At 46.6% G+C, this 18722-nt stretch overlaps 1 protein-coding gene and 1 long non-coding RNA gene across 2 annotated transcripts; both read right to left on the bottom strand.

Moving 5' to 3' along the window:
- Positions 1 to 4276: 4276 nt before the first annotated feature.
- On the bottom strand, positions 4277 to 7702 carry LOC147978791 (uncharacterized). Its single transcript, XR_015618308.1, has 3 exons — positions 7567 to 7702; positions 5836 to 7478; positions 4277 to 4566 (listed from the first exon to the last, which is right to left on the bottom strand). It is a non-coding gene; the product is annotated as an uncharacterized LOC147978791 (long non-coding RNA).
- A 5499-nt stretch (positions 7703 to 13201) lies between these two features.
- LOC147978790 (uncharacterized) lies at positions 13202 to 13771 on the bottom strand. The gene has a single exon (XM_087514891.1). The coding sequence runs from the start codon at positions 13769 to 13771 to the stop codon at positions 13202 to 13204; it is 570 nt and encodes a 189-aa protein (XP_087371017.1).
- Positions 13772 to 18722: the final 4951 nt, after the last annotated feature.

Below are 18722 nucleotides of genomic sequence, written 5' to 3'. Positions count from 1 at the left end.
CATCACAATGGACTATGGCTCCGCGGTGACCTCAACCGTCCAGGGTGCTCAAACACCCAAGAGTAACAAGATCCGCAAGGGATTGGTGGGGGGAATCAAATTTCTCTTGGTGAAAGTGTAGATCGGGGCCTTCTCAACCACTCCCGAGAAAATCAACAAGTTTGATTGGCTAGGGAGTGAGATCGGGCGAAAATGGAGCTTGGAGCAACAATGGAGCTTAGGGTTAGAAGAGGTAGTCAACTAGAGGAAGAAGACACCCCTTTTATAGTTGAGGACAAAAATCCAACCGTTATCCACCTACCAGCCCGCGACCAGCGGTACTACCACCCCAGACCAGCGGTACTACCACAAGGCCATGCGGTACTTCCGCTCCTGACAAGCGGTACTACCGCAAGGCCATGCGGTACTACCGTGAGGAACCGCGATACTACCGCAGCAGCAGTAGTAGCTAGGGCAGACCTGTAGCACAAGGGCTGATGATGGTACTGTCGCAGGCGCGGTACTACGCTCCCCCTTGTGGTACTACCGCAAGGCAGAAAACCCCTAGCCTGGGAAGAGCGCAGATGAATAAAAATACATCTGTGCCTACTTCTGCTGGAAAACGGACGAAGCAAAAATCCGACGTAGTACTACCGCAGAGGAGAGGTACTACCGCCTGGCAGCTGAGCCAGGCCGCGCACGGTACTACCGCGCAAGGGATGCGGTACTACTACGGAGGCGCGGATGTAAAAAATTACATCCGTCCCTACTACCGTGAAGGAGCGGTACTTGGCCTGGGGGTCACGGTACTACGGCTCCAGAGGAGCGGTACTACCGTGAGCACCTGCAGTACTACCGCGCCGTAGTACGGTACTACCGCAGGTGCCTGCGGTACTACCGCTCCAGGGAGCAGTACTACCGCAAGCCCAACAACAGCAACCAGGACAAGGCAATGAGGATAAACGGAGGATGCTCCAAAGTGCGGGGGAAAGGAGGGGATAAGGAAGAAAACGTGTACGTGATGATTCCACCCAAACCTTTTCGACGCGGACCCCCTCTTAATAGTACGGCTTTCCTACGACTCAAATCCACCAAAAAGAAACGTAGAAAAACGTCGTCTTCAATAGTCTTCGAGGGACACCAAACCATCTTGTGCCTAGCGATGAAACGTCTGGGAAACTCAAGACACACGATTAGTCCGCAAAAGCATTGTCATCAATCTCCAAAACACCTTAGGGATAAATATGCCCTTACAACTGGTATAGCATTCGGGCCCAAATGACGTTCCAGTTGGCTAACATGAAAGACATTATGGATTTGAACGTGTGCTGTCAGGAGCAGTTTGTAAGCTGAATGGCCAATCTTCTGCAATATTTTGAAAGGTCCATAGAACTTGGTTGCAAGCTTGAGACATGTGCGTATATGAAAGGCAGCAAGACGGTAGGGCTGCATTTTCAAATAAGCCATCTCTCCTTCATTGCATTTCCTGTCTATATGATTCATATCTGCATATTTCTTCATCCGTACCAATAAGTTGTGTTTGAGTTGTTGCTGCATTTGTTCTCTTTGTTGCAAGAAGGTAGTTGCATCCACATCACTTGGACCAGGGATTGGAACTTCTCCAAAGAGGGGAGGAGGAAATCCATACAGGCATTGGAATGGGGTGTATTTGGTAGCAGTGTGGTATGAAGTGTTGAACCACCGCTCAACCATAGATAACCAAGAATACCATTTCTTTGGTTCATTAAAAGCCATGCTCCTCAGGTATGCTTCCAGACACTGGTTCACTCTTTCTGTTTGGCCATCAGACTGGGGATGATGAGTTGTACTCATGTTAAGTTTCACTCCCAAGGATTTAAACAGCGCCTGCCAAAAGTTGCTGGTGAATATTGTATCTCTGTAAGTTACTATTGACACTAGCAACCCATGCAAGTTGAAGATGTTGTCAATGAATACTTGAATGATAGTATGGCAGTAAAAGGGTGTGACAGAGCAATAAAGTGGGAGTATTTGGTGAATCTATCCACAACTACCAAGATTACATTCTTGCCCTAAGATTTAGGAAGACCTTCCACAAAATCCATGGAAATATGTCTCCATGCCATGTCTGGCATAGGGAGGGGATCAAGTAAACCCGGATAGTGGCAGTGTTCACCTTTGACTCTCTGAAAAATAGGGCATTCTTGGATGAATTTTTCAATATCCTTTTTCATGTTTGTCCAATAAAAGAGCCTCTTGATCATGTGATATGTAGCTCTCACTCCTGAGTGGCCCCCAATGGGAGAAGAATGGAATGTTGATATTAATTGTTGTTGAAACTCTGCATCTGTTCCAATATAAATTCTATCTTTTTATCTGAGTATACCAGCTGTGTAACTATACAGAGGAAGTGTAGTACTTCCTACAGTTAACTGTGCTATGAGATTTTTGCACTTGTTATCTGTGTTGTAAGAGCTTTCAATTTTCTCAGTCCAACTTGGTACTACCATGGAGATCTCCACGACTTGTGGTTTTCTAGAGAGTGCATCTGCACCTTTGTTTTCCTTCCCTTTTTGTATTCTATGGTATAAGTAAATTCTAAGAGCTTGAGCATCAACTTGTGTTGGATGCCTTCAGATATCCTTTGCTCAGTTATATACTTCGGGCTTTAGTGATCAATTTTTATGATCAGAGAAGAGCCCAAGAAGTAATGTCTCCATTTCCTGAGTGATTCCAGAATGGCCACATCTTCTTTTTCATATGTTGGCAGAGCAGCTACTTTAGGGCCCAAGGACTTGTTGTAATAAGCTATAGGTCTGTGCTTTTGCATGAGGACAGCTCCCATGCTAGTACCAGAAGCATCACACTCCAGCTCAAATGGAACAGTAAAGTCTGGCAGTGCTAGGATTGGTGCATGAGTTAAACTGAATTTTAATTTGTCAAATGCAGTTGTTTGACTGTCAGACCAGAGGAAGGAGTCCCTTTTGAGGAGATCATGTAAAGGCCTACATATGACACCATAATACTTGATAAATCTTCTGTAATAGCCAGCCAAACCTAGGAAACTTCTTAGTTAAGTAGTGTTTGTTGGTATACTCCATTGTTGCACTGCCTCAATCTTTCCAGGTTCTGTTGCAACTCCTTGTGCAGACAAAATGTGCCCTAGATATTCCACAGTAGTTGTGCCAAAATTGCATTTGGATCTGTTCAAGAGAAGGTTGTTTGCCTTTAATATTTCCAAGACCAAAGTGAGATGTTGTTGATGCTCTTCTGGAGTTCTGCTGAATATCAAGATATCATCAAAAAATACCAGGACAAATTTTCTCAAGTATGGGGCAAAGAGTTTATTCATGAGGGCCTGAAATGTAGCTGGTGCATTAGTTAGCCCAAAGGGCATAACCAGAAACTCATAATGACCTGAATAAGTTCTGAATGTTGTCTTATGGACATCCTCTAGTTTCATTCTAATTTGATGATAACCTGATTTCAAGTCCAATTTACTGAAAACTGCTGCTCCATGTAGTTCATCCAGTAGGTCCTCAATGACAGGTATAGGGAATTTATTTTTGATTGTTTGTGCATTTAGTTTCCTGTAATCAATGCACAACCTCCAGGTTCCCCCTTTTTTTGACTAGTATGGCAAGAGATGCATAAGGGGTCATATTGTGTTGGATTATGTGTCTGGACATTAAGAGCTTGATCTGCTGTTCCATCTCATTTTTTTGCAGGTGAGGAACTCTATAAGGTCTGACATTGGGAGGTGTTGAATTTTCCTTGAGTGGGATTGAGTGATCACATTCTCTAGGAGGAGGGAGGGTAGTAGGGTCTTCAAATAGTGCATCAAAGTGCTCCAGCACTTGTTGTATCTCTTTGGTTGGTTGAGAAGAAATTCCTAAATTTCTAGGAATAGTTGTCATGAAGTTTAAGCTCATGGCAAATCCTACTGCTCCCTCAGCACATAACTTGTCCAGTTTCTCTGCTGAAATTAATTTAGGAGTATCTGACAGTGTGCAATCTGTGAATGTAACTGGTCTCACTTTATCCTTTGTTATAATGACTATTCTTGAATCAAAATCCAAGGAGATTGGATTATGCTTTTTGAGCATTTCACAACCGATTACCACATCATATCCCTGTAGGTCCAAACCTAGCAGATCATTGATGAAAGTTTCACTACCAATATTAAAGATTGTGCCAGGGGCATGTGCTCTAGTAGTTAAAGATCCACCATGTAACGCCCTCGATGCGGCTATATCTCCCACATGTCGAAGCACGATTTAGAGGCATAACCGCATTGAAAGCAATGTCGCAAGTGAGGTAATCTTCACACAACCCATGTAATACATAAGGGTAAAGAATACATAGTTGGCTTACAATCGCCACTTCACACAATACATGAATAAAGCATTACATCATCCAAATACAATCAAGGTCCGACTACGGAACCAAAATAAAAGAAGAACCCCAAATGCGACAAGGTCCCCGATCGACCCCAACTGGGCTCCACTACTGATCAGCTAGAACAAAACAACACAAAGGACAAGATCTTCATCGAGCTCCTCCTTGAGCTTGGTTGCGTCATCTGCACGGTTCAACGGCACCTGCAAGCTGGTTTTGGAAGTATCTGTGAGTCACGGGGACTCAACAATCTCACACCCTCGCGATCAAGACTATTTAAGCTTATGGGTAAGGTAAAAGGTATGAGGTGGAGCTGCAGCAAGCGACTAGCATATATGATGGCTAACATACGCAAATGAGAGCGAGAAGAGAAGGCAAAGCACGATCGAGAAAACTATGATCAAGAAGTGATCCTAGAACAACCTACGTCAAGCATAACTCCAACACCGTGTTCACTTCCCGGACTCCGCCGGAAAGAGACCATCACGGTTACACACACGGTTGATGTATTTTAATTAAGATCTACTTCAGGTTTTCTACAACCGGATGTTAACAAATTCCCATCTGCCCATAACCGCGGGCACGGCTTTCGAAAGTTCAATCCCTGCAGGGGAGTCCCAACTTAGCCCATCACAAGCTCTCATAGTCAAAGAAGGATAAACCTTCTCCCGAGACATTTCGATCAGACTCGGCATCCCGGTTCTACAAGACAACTTCGACAAGGTAAAAAAAATCCAGCAACACCGCCCAAATGTGCCGACAAATTCCGATAGGAGCTGCAAATATCTCGTTCTCAGGGCACACTCAGATGAGACATCCTACGAGTAAAACCAAACCTCAAGTTGCCCCGAGGTGGCCCCGCAGTCTGCTCGGTCGGACCAACACTCAGAGGAGCACTGGCCCAGGGGGGTTTAAATAAAGATGACCCTTGAGTCCGCGGAACCCAAGGGAAAAATAGGCTAGGTGGCGAATGGTAAAACCAAAGTTGGGCATTGCTGGAAGAGTTTTATTCAAGGTGAACTGTCAGGGGGTTCCCATTATCACCCAACCGCGTAAGGAACGCAAAATCCGGGAACATAACACCGATATGACGGAAACTAGGGCGGCAAGAGTGGAACAAAACACTAGGCAAAAGGCCGAGCCTTCCATCCTTTACCAAGTATATAGATGCATTAATTAAATAAGAGATATTGTGATATCCCAACAAGTAAACATGTTCCAACAAGGAACAACATCTCCATGTTCCAACAAGGAACAAACTTCAATCTTCACCTGCAACTAACAACGCTATAAGAGGGGCTGAGCAAAGCGGTAACATAGCCAAACAACGGTTTGCTAGGACAAGGTGGGTTAGGGGTTTGACATGGCAATTTGGGAGGCATGATAAGCAAGTGGTAGGCATCGTAGCATAGGCATAGCAAAAGAGCGAGCAACTAGCAAGCAAAGATAGAAGTGATTTCGAGGGTATCGTCATCTTGCCTGAAATCCCGCAAGGAAGAAGAACGAGTCCATGAAGAAGACAAACGGACGTAGTCGAACGGGTCCTCACAAACACGACGATATCGGTACCAACCCGAAGAAGCATACCGGAAAGAAGCAAACAACATAGTAAACAACCACCACATAAACATGGCAAGATGCACAACCAAGTATGATGCATGTCCGGTTTAAAAAGGGCATGGCATGGCAAAGTGCACAAGCAATCCTACAAATTAAGTGGAGCTCAATATGCAACGAGTTGCATTATGACAAAACACCACATGTCTTATTTAGTTCTCTCTCGGTTATGTACCCAACAATATTATATGTTGATTAACATGGCAAGAGATGAAGCATAAATAAATTACCTATTTAGGCAAGTTTAATGAGGCCGGAACAACAAAACAACAAGTCCAGAAAAATCCTCATGTGCAAAATATGGATTTGGTACTGTTCTTCCCTAAACACAATTTTAGAGTTATTAAACATGCAAAGTAAAATCACCATGTTAAACTAGGCATTTTTCTACCCCATTTACATATAAAGTTTGTTAAAATCTGAGTTTCGGTTATTTAGTTATGAATTAAATCATTTTAACATGGCAATTGAGCAAATTTAAACAAACAACATTTTAAACATGTTAAGCATGGATGAAAGTAGCATATTATGAAACTAGACACAATTTTAAGTATTTTACATATATAGATCTTTTTAATCCGATGCACAGTTTGTGAGTTATTAAATGCATGAAGATGAAGGTCTTTTCTGCAAATCTGCAGTCTCAGGAAAAAAATTAAAAATGCAGCAGCAGGAAAAAAACTATACTGGGCTGAATCTGAGATCTGGCCCAGGGCGCTGGGGCGCTCACCATGGGCTTGGCCCGTTCAAGAGAATATAGAGGAGGCCTGGCGCTAGGCCTCCTGGGCTGGCTGGATCGAAACGAGGAGGTGGAAGGGGCGCAGTCAACGCGAAGCAGGACTTGTTGCTGGGTCTTCCTCCTCGCGCAAAGTCGAAGCAGAGGATGCAGCGGCGCGGCTGCAGCTTGGCGTCTGACTGGGAGCAGGGAAGATAGGGGCGGCGCGATGCAGAGGACGCAGGGGAGGCAGTGGCTGGTCGAGGGGCTTGGGGAAGAGCAACAATGGTGGTGCAGGGCGCGGTCAAGGCAAGCAGTGCTCGCGTCCTGAACTTGACGAAGCGGGCGGCGACAGGTTCGTTCGTCTGATCGAAGCAGAGACGAGGCGGCAGGCATGGCGGATGGAGCTCCTACTCCGGCGACGCGGCAGTGCAAGGGACGGAGGGAGGCGCTGACCTGGGCGCTAGACTAGGTGAAGGCACGGCCAACGCGAGGCACGGGCGAGCGGGCGCCTCATCCTCTGCTTGTCAGGAAGCAGAGCAGCGGCGGCGTCTTGGCGCGGCTCCACGTCGGCGCCGGGGACGGGGAAAACGGGTGGAGGAAGGGGCGGATCCGCGGCGGCTGGAGACGGGTCGCCGGCGACGGGGTCGCGCGGGCGCGCGCTGTGAAGGGGAGGTCTGGGACGGCGGGATCCGGCCAGGAACGGGCGACCTGACGGAGGTCGGCCGGATCCGGAGCAAACTGTGGCGGCTTGAGGCGCCGACGCGGCAAGTCCTTGGCGTCGGGGCTCCTGTCCAAAGGGCAAGAGAGAGAGCTTAGGGAAAGGAGAAAGAGGGTAGGAGAAGAAAGGACAGCAGGGGAGGGCGAGGGAGTCCGACTCGATCAAGATGGGGAAGGGCGGCCGGCGATGCTGCCCCTGTGGGCGCGCTATCGCGAGGAGCGGCGGGCGCTGGACGCGTCCGGGAGCGCAGAAGCGAGGGGATCGAGGAACGGAGCGCGGTGGTTGGTCGGGCACTGAAATAGAGAAGAGGCAGTGGGGTGGCGGCGGCTAGGAGGATCCTAGAAAAAAGGGTTAGGTTCAAAATGGACTAGGGGTAGACTAAAAATATACATCACGTATTAGGTTAGGAGCTAACTCGACCCTACGATCGCAATCGGACGACCCCGGATAAAATAGCTAGGGAGCCCAAATAAGAAAACGGAGACGTTTTGTAGATGTTTGGGGATGATCTGAGTCCAACGGTGGCAACTGTCCAGGTCTGGTTCGGGGCAGCTTTCGGACGCGCACGTGAGGGGGTCGATGCACTGTGCAAGGAGGGGTTTCGGGCCTGGCGGTTGATAGCGGACTATGCAGAAAGCTTTGGGTTGAGAGAAGAGAAGAGAGAGACCCGGCAACTGTTTCCGGAGACCGAAAACGTCCGACGATAGACCGGCTATACTGCCGCTATAGTTATCTGGTTGGGCTATCAAACGAACTCCGGATGTGATGAAACTTGACAGGCGGTCTATCTACACTATAATAAGACCACACGCCAACTTTTATCCCATTCCGAGAGCATTTTCCGGCCACTTATAAAATAATATTTCGGACGTGCCGCGAACGCGTGCAAGTGTGGTTGGGCTCAGAACGGACAACGGAGAGAACTGGGGGAACCCGGATGGATGCAAGTTTTGAAAACATGATGATGCAATGCACATGATGACATGACAAGATGCAACACGCAAGCGAATGACATGGTAACGACGGTGAATAACTGGAAGACACCTGGCGCAACGGTCTCGGGGTGTCACACACCACTAGCTACTTTTACTGTTTGAGTTGGGTTGTTGATCAGTGGACAAGCAGATTTGAGTGCAAACTTCAGGTCAATAAATGTGTTGGTGCTCCCAGTATCAACCAGAGCTACTCCTTTTTTCCCCTGCTGTAATGTGCACTGCTAAAGTTGACTCAGATGTGTTGCCTGAAACTGCTTGTGCAGATATGTGCATTCACCCAGAAGGATCTTTAGAAAGTTGACCTTCAGCAGCCAAAACTGCTAGTTGGGCTTCTTCTTCAGGTGATATTTCCTCAGTACTACTGTCTCCAGTAATGACATGAAGTGTTGGTGCTTGTTTGCATTTGTGTCCAGGGACCCATGGTCCATTGCATCTCCAACAAATACCAGGTTTTTTGATAGCTGGTGCTGCTGGAGGGAGATGCAAATTAAGGGCAGGAGGCACACTAGTTTTCTGATGCCTAGCATGAAATTGCAACTGTTTGTCTTGGTGGTTAATATATGATTGATATTTTGCTTGTAACCCACTTTCATAATCCCTTGCTAACCAGTATGCTTGGTTAAGAGTGGTGGGTCTCTGTGGTCTTAAGTTGCACCTAATGCTTGGTTTTAAGCCACTGACAAAACTCACTATGTAGTAGTTCTCTTGCAGATATGGATGTTCATCTCTGAGTATTGCCATAATCTCCTCAAACTTATTAGTATAAGCAGCCATAGAGAGTGTATTCTGTTTCAGGTTGTGGAATTTCTCTAAAATTTCATAGATGCTAGAATCAGCAAATCTGTCGCATAATGCTCTACAAAAATCTGGCCAGGGCAATTTGTGGTTATCCATTTGAGCACTTCGAACCCAGTTGTCAGCTCTCCCAATAATGTAAGTTAGGGCCAGATCCACCTTGCATTCATCAAGAGTTTGAGCAAGCTAGAAATACTTGTTAACCTGTTGAATCCAGCCGAGAGGATTGTCTCCATTGAAGGTAGGAAAATCCAGCTTAGGGCCCTTGGAAATGCTTTTCATAAACTGTGTTGCTCTGTCAGTTTGGTACTGCATGGAATTGTTGATTGGAAGTTGTGTTGGTTGGTTTACTAGTCGGTCAGGAGGGATGTTCTGCAGTTGTTTTTGTTGCATAGGTGGTGTAACAATTGTTTTCCCTTGAAGATTAGTTGCTTGTGCCCCCTGATCTTGTTGAAGCTGTTTGGAAGGATCTGGTTGCAGCACCACTGGAACAGATCCTGGAGAACCAGGGGAGGTAGGGTTGGGATTTCCTGATCTCATATCTCGCAAGATGGAAAAAATTTCTTGCTGCACCTTTGAGTTGTTCTCGACCAGGAGTTCGACCTTGCCCAATTGCTTTTCCAGGGACTCAATTGTCTACAAACGCGTGTTGACTTGGTCGATTTGGTCTTGCATCTTGCCCTATTTTAGCCCAAGCGCCGAGAGCTCGGTCTGTAGAGCCTCGAGCTCGTCGGAGATCTCATCCATATGCTTCGTCCGAGTAGGCATGGCGGGCATCGCGGCTCCGGAATTTTACAGCAGCACTGGTCTGAAACCGTTGTCGGTGACCTCTCACTACCACCACAAAAACTTCACGCCGTGCTCGCCTCCGATGCTGCGCGAACCAGGGATACGCTAAGGGATTTTACCACGGTGGAATTGTTCCGACCGCAACCGAGTTTCTCCCCAATTTGCAGCCGAACGATGCCTACTCCAGACCGCCTCCAATCTGGTGGTCTGCACCGCCGCCGGGACCTGACACTGAATTGGGGAATTTTATGAGAGATCCCAACCCCAAATCATGGTCAGATCCGATTCGCCTCCGAGGATTCACTGGCTCATGATACCAAATGACAGGAGCAGAATTACAAGGACAATTCACAGTACTCGAACTAGCCCCGATTTGATAATTTTAGCGGAAGAATCACAGTTACAGGGTACAGATCGAGGATCAAATCCAGGATTTCTACAAGTAGTCTAGGGTTCTAGAGCTACGCTAGATATTACAGCTTGTAGAAAGGGGGAAAAGATAGCTCCAGAAGCGTGGAGGAGGAGCTTAATAGCTGGTGGAGTTGGTGGCGTCGCCGTCGTCGGCCGTTCTGTTACTGTAGCCTTCCAGAGTGTGGCGACAACGGCGTGACTGTGAACAGGAGGAGAGTGTAGCCGTTGATCGCCCGCTCGCTTCATCACGGCTATCCATTTCCCAAGTGAATACCGATTCAGTCTCGCTGTTGATTTCTTCAGAGTCACTGACTATTTCTTTAGTTAAGCAGTGCAGAGCAGCAGGGTCCTGACACTGCTCGAGTTCAAGGGTCTCCAGTGGATGCCGCCGCTCGACCATTGTGATTCTTTCCCGTACTCCGCTTTACGATGCTTTCTCTGATGTCAGTTGATTATGTGATTTTTCCGACAAAGGGTGTATTTTATTGGCTCAAAATGGAGCATCACGAGGATACAAAGCACAATAAGCACACACCCTAGGATGCACACAGTCAATATTAACACATGCACACAAAAACACACCATAAAAATAGCAAAGTCATACAAGACCAAAGCTATGTGTAGGCGAGAGAGAAAAAATGATCAGATCCGCGATCGGCAAACTACAAAAATGACCTTATTCGCACCAACCATCTCATGACACCACATGGACGACGAGGTTGTTTAACAGCAACACCTTCATGAAGGAGCGATGCTCAAGCGCCACCGTCACCGGATTCATCCAGAATCTAGGTTTTCACCTTGAAAACCCAGTCCAAGCATATCCGAGCAATGTCTTCAACAAGGTAACAATGTAAAAACATCGTCATTGCTAGGTAAAACCAACTCAGGTATGACCTAGGCATTCATCCCAGTACTGGAGTACTAGCACCATCGACGCCATTTATGTGTTGTCGCCACCACTTATCTGCAATCCCAGCAGCTACATGCGATTGTCATCGCTGCTGCACAATCATTTCTCTGCGTCAAATCATCATCTATAGTTTGCACCTCACTGCTGAAGTCAACCATCGGATCTACAGCGAGAAATCCCGACGAAGACATTTCGGTTACCACCGTAATTCGCCGCGGCGGCAGACATGAACAACGGAGCACCTCTCGAGAGAGAACTCTACCCAGGCCCATCAGCCCAAGGACGGACATGGCCGAACTAGAGCCCGAAAGGCAGATCACCATCGCTAGATCAGGAGGGCATAGCCGTCAGATCAACACGGCACTTTCCGAGCATACCCGATGTCGTGCTGCCGGGATCCGAAGCCGTTGCCGCCCGCGATCCACATCGCTTAGCCGTGCCGATGTGCCGTTGAGTACAACCATACGACAAACCAGAATCCATCACCAAGGAGACTCCGCAGAGCATGCCTGATGCCGTGCCGTCGGGATCCGAAGCTGCTGCCCGGCTGGGGAGGACTTGCCGCCGACGCATGCTGTTGCACTGTCGTGCAGCCATGCACGCTCGGGGGCTGCTCCGCCTAGCAGCTGCTCGGAAACAAGCACTGCACCCATGTGTGCCTTAGCCCCGAAGAGAAGGCCTTGCCGCCGCCAGTGCCACGTGGGCTTTGCCCGGCGGCCCCCTATGACGGCGGCGAGGGAAGAGCAGGCCGAAGGTAGTCTCCCCAGCGGCTGACTGGGTGTCCCAGTGCAGCCCCATGGAGCCGCACGGGAGCGGGGGGTTGGTGAGATCCGAGGATTACGCATCTGTTTTCACCATCCTGGACTCGGGCAGTTGATCATGTGATGCTGTAGAGAATTAGAGATTAGTGTATATACTCTATGTTGTTGCGGTTCACTGCCCCGATTGGAGTTGCTGCTTGTTAATTTGCTATTGAAGTATTGGCGGCTTGATGCTTGTTGGCTGTTGTACCTAGTCATATTTTTGTGTGCTTGTATGCTGGATGGAGCCCATGGTTGCATATGCGCATAGGTTTGTTCGTCGTGTAGTGACTTTCTGATACGGATGGTTGGTAGTACTTGGTAGCTTGTTGTAAATGTGTTCCTGCGCATCGCAAAAACTGATTGCATTGATTAAGTCCAACTCCACCGCGCGACCTTAAATGGACGTCCGGTTTGGCCGGATTTTGTCCCTTTGGATAGGACGATGGGGTCGTGTTCGGGCCTATTCTAGGATGCGGTGGTTGTGTGCCCAACGCGCGGCCATATCCGTTTGCCCCATTCTATCTGCCAGGGCCAAAAATGCTCATATTTTCATATCAAAACTAGTTTGCACGTCCAAATATTAATTGTCTGAAAATAAAAATAGTTTTACAACCCAATCGAAATTGTCACTAATAAAATAGTTTTACAACCAAATCGAAATTGTCTTGAATGAACATGAAATGAACCAATACATCTATTGGTTACCAATGTGATCCCACACGTGCTCAACCAAGTCATTTTGAAGATCCAAATGAGTGTGCCAATCACGTAGCTCGCGATGGAATTAGACAAACTGTTCAAATATGGCCGGTTCTTGGTGCAGGGGCTCAACATTTTCACCATGATAATCAAATCCTTGGTCGAAGATACTCTCAACACGCTCGTCCTCGACGATCATGTTGTGCATGATCACACAAGTAGTCATCACCTCCCAAAGTTTTGTTTCATCCCATGACAGTGCAGGGTTTCGAACGTTACCCCACCGGGATTGAAGCACATCAAAAGCACGTTCCACATCCTTTCTAGCACTCTCTTGTGTTTGGGAAAATCTCTTTCTCTTCTCACCTTGGGGTTTCGAGATTGTCTTCACAAAAGTTGACCACTAAGGATATATATACCATCAGCTAGATAGCATCCCTTGTTGTACTGGTGGTTGTTGATCTCAAAGTTGACAGGTGGGGAGTGACCTTCTGCAAGCCTTGCGAAGACTGGAGAACGCTGCAGCACATTGATATCATTGTGAGAACCTGCCATGCCGAAGAAAGAATGCCATATCCAAAGATCCTGCGAAGCCACCGCTTCTAATATGACAGTGCACGCTTTGACATGCCCCTTGTACTGGCCCTGCCAAGCAAACGGACAGTTCTTCCACTCCCAGTGCATACAATCTATGCTGCCAAGCATGCCTGGAAAGCCTCTAGCTATGTTGGTTGCCAGCAATCTCTCTGTATCAGCGACAGTTGGCTGCCTCAAGTACTCCGGGCTAAACACCTCGATCACAGCCTGGCAGAACTTGTACATTGACATCAGACATGTTGTCTCACTCATATGCACATACTCATCCACCAGATCGCCTGAAATTCCATATGCAAGCATGCGGATGGCCGCGGTGCATTTCTGGTAAGAGGAGAATCCAAGCTTGCCAAGGGCATCCATCTTGCACTCGAAGTATGGGTCATGAGCAACCACTCCCTCTCGGATACGATTGAACACATGCCTTGCCATTCAAAAATGGCGATGGGATTTATCTGGCTTGAAGAGTGGGGTGTTCGCAAAGTAATCAGCATAGAGCAGGGCGTGGCCTCTCTCCCTGTTGCGGTTCAGGTTGGGAGCACGACCAGCGAGTGACCCCTGTACTGAGGAAGCTGCCGTTGAATGTGGTCGTGAATGACCAGTGTAGCCACCACAAGATCTTCATCATCCGACGATGAATCGTCCGATGAACAAATGAAGTGGTGAAGAAAAACTCATCTCCACTGTCCATACCTTTGTGGGCAAAGTGTCGAACACCTTGCGGTCGTGTGGCAAAGAGGCCGCGATGATCACCTCGATGCAGCAGGGGTGGTTGGCGGCCGGCTACTGGCCGCTCTGGAGCACTCATCAGAAGTTTCCGCAGCCACCGTGGTACGTCGACGGCGGTCATATCCCCTCTGCCACCGGCTGCGACAGCGACGGCCAAACCTCCTCCGATCGACAGCCAAAACTATGGCGAAAGAGCAGGCATGGTGGCGGCCATGTCGAGACATGGTTTCGTATGGACGGCCGGGGGCTGCGCGGCAAGGAGGCGGCCGGAGAATAGCGGCGCCGCCGGTGGCGGGGCGGGGCGAGGAGAGGGGGTGGAAGCGTTGGAAGCGAAGGGAATGCTAGTGTCCCTGACAAGCGGGCCACGGGGGGACGAGGGCATGCGGCGAGCCCGTCCGCGCGATGTCCGTTTCACCCCAAACTCTGCGCAAGTTTGGGTCGGGGATGGGTCAAAAAGGATGAAATTCGGACATTTGTCCATTTGGGGCCGCGCGTTGGGCCGCGCTATTCGTCCGTTCTACCCCAAACGGATGCACCCGGACAAGATGGGCTCACGCGGTGGAGTTGGCCTCATACCTTCACCAGCGCAACCAGAATTGGAGGAGAATCAGACAATGAGTTATATTTGTTCTTTTTTCTTTATCGCTTTATTTCTTTCTTTTTTTCCTTTTCAATATCTATTCATTTTCCCATTTTTCCTTTTCCTAACTTTTTTTTGTTCTTAGTTTTTCTCAATTTATGTTTTGCGTCTTTCGGACTTCAATATTTTTCAAGAGAAAAGTATAGTTATAGTCAAAAAATGTGGCCAATTGGATCAAATACCCCCCCCCCTAGTCCAAAACTGGTTAATCTTACCCTCCCGCCCCCCCCCCCAAAAAAAGTGCTAAACTGGATACATGTACCCCTAGGGTGGTATTGGAAGTGGTTTGGGGTGGTTTTTAGTAAATTTCGCTGACTAGGCATGTTGACTGGAGTGGCTCGTTCGTTTGAGCAATGGCGGCGGCGGATGGGGTGGGCCTGGTGCTTGGCGACTCTGGCGACACTCGCGGCACGCCGCACACGGTGGCTAAGGGGGGCTCCCAACGGCCAAAGCACTGCTCGCAGCGAGGCAGCAACGTGATGCTAATGACGGGTGATACGTCTCCAACGTATCTATAATTTTTTATTGTTCCATGCTATTATATATTCTGTTTTGGATGTTTAATGGGCTTATTTATACACTTTTATATTATTTTTGGGACTAACCTATTAACCGGAGGCCCAGCCCAAATTGCTGTTTTTTTTTGCCTATTTTAGTGTTTCGCAGAACAAGAATATCAAACGGAGTCCAAACGGAATGAAACCTTCGGGAGCATGATTTTTGGAACAAACGTGATCCAGAGGACTTGGAGTGGACGTCAAGCAATCAACAAGGAGGCCATGAGGCAGGGGCGCGCCTACCCCCCTGGGCGCGCCCTTCACCCTCATGGGCCCCTCGTGGCTCCACCGACCTACTTCTTCCTCCTATATATACCTACGTACCCTGAAAACATCAGAGAGCACCACAAAAACCTAATTCCACCGCCGCAACCTTCTGTACCCGTGAGATCCCATCTTGGGGCCTTTTCTGGCGCTCCGTCGGAGGGGGCATCGATCACGGAGGGCTTCTACATCAACACCATAGCCTATCCGATGATGTGTGAGTAGTTTACCTCAGACCTTTGGGTCCATAATTTTAGCTAGATGGCTTCTTCTCTCTCTTTGGATCTCAATACAAAGTTCTCCTCGATTCTCTTGGAGATCTATTCAATGTAATCTTCTTTTGCGGCGTGTTTGTCGAGATCCGATGAATTGTGGGTTTATGATCAAGATTATCTATGAACAATATTTGAATCTTCTCTGAATTCTTTTATGTATGATTGGTTATCTTTGCAAGTCTCTTCGAATTTTCAGTTTGGTTTGGGCTACTAGATTGATCTTTCTTGCAATGGGAGAAGTGCTTAGCTTTGGGTTCAATCTTGCGATGCTCGATCCCAGTGACAGTAGGGGAAACGACACGCGTTGTATTGTTGCCATCGAGCATAAAAAGATGGGGTTTATATCATATTGCATGAGTTTATCCCTCTACATCATGTCATCTTGCTTAAAGCGTTACTCCGTTCTTATGAACTTAATACTCTAGATGCATGCTGGATAGCGGTCGATGTGTGGAGTAATAGTAGTAGATGCAGGCAGGAATGGGTCTATTTGTCACGGACATGATGCATATATACATGATCATATGTAGATATTCTCATAACTATGCTCAATTCTATCAATTGCTCGACAGTAATTTGTTCACCCACCGTAATACTTATGCTATCTTGAGAGAAGCCACTAGTGAAACCTATGGCCCCCGGGTCTATCTTCCACCATATTAATCTTCTGTCAATTAGCTATTTCTAGCACCGTTTATTTTGCAATCTTTACTTTCAATCTACATCATAAAAATACCAAAAATATTTATCTTATTATTATTATCTCTATCAGATCTCACTCTTGCAAGTGGCCGTGAAGGGATTGACAACCCCTTTATCACGTTGGTTGCGAGGTTCTTATTTGATTGTGCAGGTACGAGGTGACTTGCGCGCGGTCTCCTACTGGATTGAACCTTGGTTCTCAAAAACTGAGGGAAATACTTACACTGCTTTGCTGCATCACCCTTTCCTCTTCAAGGGAAAACCAACTCATGCTCTCAAGAGGTAGCAAGAAGGATTTCTGGCGCCGTTTCCGAGGAGGCTTACGCTCAAGTCAAGACATATCAAGTATGGGTACAGTAGCAACGATCTCATGTTTGTCACGTGTTTTATGATGCTATCTTTGTGCTTCAATTCTTGTCTTTCATGTGAGCATCGTTGAAATACTTTGCCTAGCTAAAAGGCTTTAAAGAAAAGCGCTTGTTGGGAGACAACCCAATATTCTTCCTTGCTGTTATTTAATAAATAATTTATCTAGCCTTTGTTTGGGTTGTGTTTTTTGTGTTTAATTAGTGTTTGTGCCAAGTAGAACCGTTGGAAAGACTTGGGGAAAGTCTTTTCAATCTTGCTGTAAAAAACAGAAACTTTAGCGCTCGCGAGAATTGCTGCCATTTTTTATTGGGGAGTGCTATTTAGTTCATTCTTTTTGCAGATGATTAATAGATACATTCCTCACGTCCAGCAATTTATTTTATAATTTTTGGGGTTCCAGAAGTTTGCGTTAGGTACAGATTACTACAGACTGTTCTGTTTTTGACAGATTCTGTTTTTCGTGTGTTGTTTGCTTATTTTGATGAATCTATGGCTAGTAATGGAGTTTATAAACCATATAGAAGTTGGAATAAAGTAGGTTTAACACCAATATAAATAAAGAATGAGTTCATTACAGTACCTTGAAGTGGTGTTTTGTTTTGTTTCGCTAACGGAGCTCACGAGATTTTCTACTAAGTTTTGTGGTGAAGTTTTCAAGTTTTGGGTAAAGATTTGATGGATTATGGAACAAGGAGTGGCAATAGCCTAAGCTTGGGGATGCCCAAGGCACCCCAAGGTAAAATCCAAGGACACCAAAAATCCTAAGCTTGGGGATGCCCCGGAAGGCACCCCCTCTTTTATCTTCGTCTATCGGTAACTTTACTTGGAGCTATATTTTTATTCACCACATGATATGTGTTTTGCTTGGAGCGTCTTGTATGATTTGAGTCTTTGCTTTTTAGTTTACCACAATCATCCTTGCTGTACACACCTTTTGAGAGAGACACAGATGAATCGGAATTTATTAGAATACTCTATGTGCTTCACTTATATCTTTTGAGCTATATAGTTTTTGCTCTAGTGCTTCACTTATATCTTTTAGAGCACGGTGGTGGTTTCATTTTATAGAAATTGATCTCTCATGCTTCACTTATATTATTTTGATAGTCCTTTAGAACAGCATGGTAATTTGCTTTTAGGAATAATAAAAAAACTTTCATATAAGTGCATTAAATACTAAGAGAAGTTTGATACTTGATGATTGTTTTGAGATATGGAGATAGTGATATTAAGGTTATGCTAGTTGAGTAGTTGTGAATTTGAGAAATATACTTGTGTTGAAGTTTGCAAGTCCCGTAGCATGCACGTATGGTAAACGTTGTGTAACAAATTTGAAACATGAGGTGTTATTTGATTGTCTTCCTTATGAGTGGCGGTCGGGGACGAGCGATGGTCTTTTCCTACCAATCTATCCCCCTAGGAGCATGCGTGTAATACTTGATTTTTGAAGACTTGTAGATTTTTGCAATAAGTATGTGAGTTCTTTATGACTAATGTTGAGTCCATGGATTATTCGCACTCTCACACTTCCATCATTGCTAGCCTCTTCGGTACCGTGCATTGCCCTTTCTCACCTTGAGAGTTGGTGCAAACTTCACCTGTGCATCCAAACCCCATGATACGATACGCTCTATCACACATAAACCTCCTTATATCTTCCTCAAAACAGCCAGCATACCTACCTACTATGGCATTTCCATAGCCATTCCGAGATATATTGACATGCAACTTTCCACCGTTCCGTTTATTATGACACGCATCATCATTGTCATATTGCC

This window comes from Triticum urartu, chromosome 3A, assembly GCF_056163025.1.
Source record: "Triticum urartu cultivar PI428250 chromosome 3A, HENAU_Tu73, whole genome shotgun sequence".
In the NCBI taxonomy this organism is placed as follows: Eukaryota; Viridiplantae; Streptophyta; class Magnoliopsida; order Poales; family Poaceae; genus Triticum; species Triticum urartu.
The sequence above is the reverse complement of the archived record's forward strand: the minus strand, read 5'-3'. Positions and strand labels throughout refer to the sequence as shown.

Coding starts and splice junctions, on each gene's coding strand:
- LOC147978790 (XM_087514891.1), bottom strand. CDS start 13,771: ATGGATGCCCTTGGCAAGCTTGGATTCTCCTCTTACCAGAAATGCACC.